Source organism: Mustela lutreola, chromosome 15, assembly GCF_030435805.1.
Source record: "Mustela lutreola isolate mMusLut2 chromosome 15, mMusLut2.pri, whole genome shotgun sequence".
Lineage (NCBI taxonomy): Eukaryota > Metazoa > Chordata > Mammalia > Carnivora > Mustelidae > Mustela > Mustela lutreola.
This window is the reverse complement of record NC_081304.1, coordinates 42,034,261-42,039,481: the sequence shown is the minus strand read 5'-3', so window position 1 is coordinate 42,039,481 and position 5,221 is coordinate 42,034,261. Positions and strand designations below refer to the sequence as shown.

Below are 5,221 nucleotides of genomic sequence, written 5' to 3'. Positions count from 1 at the left end.
GCAACACCATGGAGCGTGCCCCCTCCCCTGGTTCAAGCAATCATAAGAACAATTCTCTACAACTTTATGCCTGTTTCTCAGGGAAGCCTTGTGACAGGCCTACAGGATAGGGGTTAGCGTTCCCATTTAACAGCAGAACTGACTGGAGCTCATAGAAAAGAGATTGCCCAAAGTGACACAGCCCTCTCTGATTATGGAACGGAAAAAGTCTGTTGGAAACGCCAAGAATAATTTTTTTCCAGGTGGTGGCAGGATTTCAGGAGCCCCATGGACCCCTGAGAGTGGGCACAAAATCGGACCTTCTCTTTCTGGAAAGAGGGATGCCACTTAGTCTAAAAGTGTGGGGAACAAGGCTATTCTTTACCCACAGAAGGTGGGTGGAGGTGGAGACAGGGAGCAGTACCTGCCAAGGAGCAGTGAATTATTGGGAGACCAAGGAATCCAATCCAATCCTAATGGTCCATAGTCACCCAATTCTGCTATGCTGTGAAGCCCAGCTTGGGGAAATCAATGCACCAAGAGTTCAACCTAAACACGAAAAATCTGTTTTTTGTTTGTTGTTGTTGTTGTTTTTTTAAATAAAAACATTTACCCAGGGTGCTTAGCAGCATTCCTCCAACCCCCCTTTCCCTGCCCTAAATACACAGTGGGTGGGTGAGACACTCAGTCGGGGATGTGCCTGATCAAACAGATCACAGATAAATAACCATTTACGGAGAATGAAGCTGGCCCTACTCCAGGCCCTGCTTCATCTGCTTTAGCTTGTGTAACCCCCATCACAACACGACGCAGGTTTAATTAGTCTCACTTGACCAAAAAGAAAGCCAAGGCAGGTAAAACCATTTGCCCAAAGTCACACAGCCTGCGAGGGGCACAGTGGGCCTTCATTCTGTCCTCCAGATCCACTGTGCCACTTCCCTTCGGATAGGACACTGAGCTTGGCAAGAATCCCAATCACAGTTCTCCCAGGCCCAGAGTTCCAGGAATGTGACCCTTGGCTACAGCAGCCTCTGGGATCCAGGGCACTGGGGGCTGGGCCAGAGACTGAGCAAACAGAACAGGAGAGAAGGCAACTCTTCTTCTCTGGTTCCCTCCCTCCCAGTCCCCACCTTTCCCTCCCTTCCTCAAGCATCCACAGCGGAGACCTCCAGGAGCACAGAGCCCAGTTCACCAGGCTGGAAGCTAGGGGCCTGCTATGGCTTCCCTGAGGCCTTTGCTGCTGCTCACCCTGCTGGCGTGGGTTGTTCTGGCTGACCAAGGTGCAAGAAAGAGGGTACCGGTGGCCTTTGGGGCCAATGAAGGGTGGGCAAGGGTGGTCTGGGCTTGGCCATGCCAACTGACCTGTCCTCCCCCACAGAGTCCTGCAAAGGCCGCTGCACTGAGGGCTTCAATGCGGACAGGAAGTGTCAGTGCGATGAGCTCTGCTCTTACTACCAGAGCTGCTGCGAGGACTACGTGGCCGAGTGCAAACCCCAAGGTGTGTCTGGAGGGGCTGGGTGGGCCTGGGGTTCCCTCTCCGGCTGGACACTCACCACCACCCACTCTGCCTGCAGTGACTCGTGGGGACGTGTTCACTCTGCCAGAAGATGAGTACGGGGCCTTTGACTACCCTGAGGGGACCTCGGCGGGCGTCCTCACACAGCCAGAGAGCACCACGCTGAGCCCTGGCCTGCAGCCCCAGCCTGAAGAGACTCCCACCCAGATACAGATTCTGAGCCCAGAGGAAGAGGCGCCGGGACCTGGACAGGAGGCTTCAGGGCCTGAGGGACAGGCTGAAGTCATCCCTGAGTCCCCAGCAGAGGAGGAGTTATGCAGTGGGAAGCCCTTTGATGCCTTCACTGACCTCAAGAATGGCTCCCTTTTTGCCTTTCGAGGTGACTCCAGGGGCACGTCTTGGGGGGTAGGGGTCTGCCCCTGGAACCTCCCCTCCCTCACACAGCCTCCCGCACTCTAGGGCGGTACTGTTATGAGCTGGATGAAGAGGCAGTGAGGCCTGGATATCCCAAGCTTATCCAAGATGTCTGGGGCATTGAGGGCCCCATTGATGCTGCCTTCACCCGCATCAACTGTCAGGGGAAGACCTATCTCTTCAAGGTATCAGGCCCTGGAGGCTGAGGGTCAGGGTCAAGGGTAATCTGGGCAGGGGAGGAGGGTTGCTGTGCCCGGGACTAGGGCAGGCGAGAAGGCAGGATCCCAGCCTGTGGTTCGTGACTGGGGCTCTTGAGGACAGGGAAACCCAGGGCTCTAGATCCCAGGTGACAAGCTTAGAATTGGGATGGCTGCACCTTGGGTGGAGGACTCAGCCTGTACCCAACCAGCTACCTCCTAACTCCCTCCTCCTTCTCTACCCCTTAGGGTAATCAGTACTGGCGCTTTGAGGATGGTGTCCTGGACCCCGATTTCCCCCGCAACATCTCTGAAGGCTTCAAGGGCATTCCAGACAACGTGGATGCAGCCTTGGCTCTCCCTGCTCATAGCTACAGTGGCCGGGAGCGAGTCTACTTCTTCAAGGGTACCAAGGGAGGGGTGGGAGAAAGAGCAGGCAGTGGGGTGGTCTCGGTTTGCCTCCACACCCCTCTAGTGGCAAGGTCAAACTAGGCTCACCCCCTGCCAGGAGCTCCCATCTTCAGCAGCCTTGAGGCTGGCTTTCCAGCCTTGCTCACACATTTCCTCCCCACCCCCGGCCTCCCTCCCCCATCCCGGCTCCTCACTCAGGGAGACAGTACTGGGAGTATGAATTCCAGCAGCAGCCCAGTCAGGAGGAGTGTGAAGGCAGCTCCCTGTCTGCCGTGTTTGAACACTTTGCCTTGCTGCAGAGGGACAGCTGGGAGACCATCTTCGAGCTTCTCTTCTGGAACAGACCTTCCGGTATGGAGGGCGGGCAAGTCTCGCTTTCTCCTCCTGGGGCCAGGAGGGCCAGGGCACTGCCAGCCAGAGGGGGCTGTGATAGCGGAGCAATGGGTCAAAAGCTGTTTGCTCAGGCCAGACTTTGTTTCTGTTGACCTTTGGGGGGAGGTCCACCTGGACCCCGCACACTGGACTTTGCCTAGCACAGCCAAGGGCATGGCCGGCAGGAGGAGGGGCTGTGACTGAGGCAAGTGGGGAGGCTTGTCGTGGAGAAAGGCCAGGAGAAAGAGTACTGGACAGGGAGTCAGAGGGCCCAGGTGCTGTGCTCTGCCATGAGCTTGCGGTGTCCTTGGGCAAAGGAACAGCCTATTGCTGGGTACCAGATGAACTCTACAGGTCCCCAGGGCTTTCATTAACCCATCCCCCACCACAGGTGGTGCTGGACAGCCCCGATTCATCAGCCAGGACTGGCCCGGTGTGCCCACGCAGGTGGACGCGGCCATGGCCGGCCGCATCTACATCTCGGGCTCAGCTCCCCGATCCTGGGCCAAGAAGGCCAAGTCTAAGCGCCGCAACCGTAAGCGCTACCGTTCACGCCGTAACCGTCACCGTGGCCGAGGCCGCAGCCAGAACCCCCACCGACAATCCCGTTCAACCTGGCTGTCCTGGTTCTCCAGTGAGGAGAGCGGCCTGGGCACCTATAACTATGACTACGACATGGACTGGCTTGTGCCTGCCACCTGCGAACCCATCCAAAGTGTTTACTTCTTCTCACAAGGTGGGGGTCTCTGCCATCCTTGCAGCTCCTCGCCCAGCTGGGTCTTCCCTGCTGTCCCTGGTCCCCCGTGGGCTGAACATGGCTCTTGGGCGGTGACTCCAGAAAGACAGGGTGGGAGTCCTTAGCTGCATTTTGGATGTTCACTTACCCTTCCAGGAGACATCCACATGTTCCTTCTCAGGGCAGGGATGGGCAGGGTGGGGCTGGGTCTCACACACCCTCTCCCAACCTCTCTTTCAGACAAGTACTACCGAGTCAACCTTCGCACACGGCGAGTGGACACAGTGAGCCCTCCTTACCCACGCTCCATCGCCCAGTACTGGTTGGGCTGCTCAGGCCCCGGCCACCAGTAGGAATCTTGAGCCCACACAGCTGGGCCCTCCACTATTCCTTCCTCAACCTTTTCCATCTAGCCCAATAAAGATCCCCTGACCCTGAATTTAAGACTACTGTCCTGATTGGGGTGGACAGACAGGAGGCACGGATTTGCTCTGGGAAAGGAGGGGAGGCTGGAGTGTCATGATGTCTTGGGGGAGGAGAGCCTCCTTGTGTCCAGTCCACGTTGGGCTCAGGCCCTGTGAACCCCCAAAACTCTGGGCTGGGGAGGGCCTCGTGAGTGCTAGCCTTCTGCCTGAGCTAAGCAGCCTCTACCAACCTACCAACATCAGCAGGAACTTGAACCCCACTGATGATGCCCACCGGTGCCCCTCCCAGCCCTGGGCTTGCTTTGCCTCTTGGAGTTGACTAGGGTCTTGGAGAGAGAGAAGGGGTGGAGGGAGTGGGGTTCTGGTTTAGCTTTTCTGCCTGTCCTGAGCTGCAGTGTGGTTGGTCTGGGAGGCTGCTGTGCCCCCACCCCCCCAAACGCACCTCTAGGATGATCCTCTCTTTGAGGCCTGTCGAGTCTAGGGTGTGGGTCACTGATGTTAGGAGGGGGAAGGGCAAGAACTAGAAGGGTATTCAAATGGACCCACTTCTCTTAGAAAAGTGGCTCAGGGGCGCCTGGGTGGCTCAGTGGGTTAAAGCCTCTGCCTTTGGCCCAGGTCATGATCCCAGGGTCCTGGAATTGAGCCCCGAGTCGGGCTCTCTGCTCAGGAGGGAGCCCACTTCCTCCTCTCTCTATCTCTCTGCCTGCCTCTCTGCTTACTTGTGATCTCTGTCAAAATAAATAAAATCTTTAAAAGAAAAGGAAAGTGGTTCAGAAGCCTTAAAAGGATGAATACTCTATAAAAACAAACATCTCCTTAGAACTCCTCAATTGTTTCCGGGGAACCTCCTCTGCTTCTAGGTTCCTGGACTCCAAGAAGCCCATTTGGGCTTTCAAGGGGCCATGGAGAAACGGCTGAATGCAGATGAATCTCTGAGGTGGACCTGAGGGCAGGCTGGTGGTGACATCTGCTCCCCGGCCCCGCTGGGGGCGGAGTGGCTGCAGTTCCCCTGCCGTCCCAGTCTTCCTCTTCATCCTGCCCAGCCTTCCACTGTGGCACAGGAGTCCACCCGCTCTCCCCTGAAGGCAGCCAGCACAGCACAGTGAGGGCTCTAGAAGGACCTGGTGAAGCCCCGGGAGCCCTAGAGACAGGGATTTTATTTTGCCTCCTG

General features: G+C 56.9%; 1 protein-coding gene across 1 annotated transcript; it reads left to right on the top strand.

Annotated features, from left to right (window-relative positions):
- Positions 1 to 1,084: 1,084 nt before the first annotated feature.
- On the top strand, positions 1,085 to 4,064 carry VTN (vitronectin). Its single transcript, XM_059147600.1, has 8 exons — positions 1,085 to 1,259; positions 1,358 to 1,477; positions 1,554 to 1,874; positions 1,955 to 2,094; positions 2,356 to 2,512; positions 2,716 to 2,868; positions 3,281 to 3,625; positions 3,866 to 4,064. The coding sequence occupies exons 1-8, from the start codon at positions 1,196 to 1,198 to the stop codon at positions 3,976 to 3,978; spliced, it is 1,413 nt and encodes a 470-aa protein (XP_059003583.1). The 5' UTR covers positions 1,085 to 1,195; the 3' UTR covers positions 3,979 to 4,064.
- Positions 4,065 to 5,221: the final 1,157 nt, after the last annotated feature.

Bases quoted from the DNA above. Each gene is read 5' to 3' on its own strand.
- VTN (XM_059147600.1), top strand. From the start codon at position 1,196: ATGGCTTCCCTGAGGCCTTTGCTGCTGCTCACCCTGCTGGCGTGGGTT. The intron at 1,478-1,553 runs GTGTGTCTGGAG...CTCTGCCTGCAG, and splicing joins GGCCGAGTGCAAACCCCAAG to TGACTCGTGGGGACGTGTTC. The intron at 2,095-2,355 runs GTATCAGGCCCT...TCTACCCCTTAG, and splicing joins GGAAGACCTATCTCTTCAAG to GGTAATCAGTACTGGCGCTT.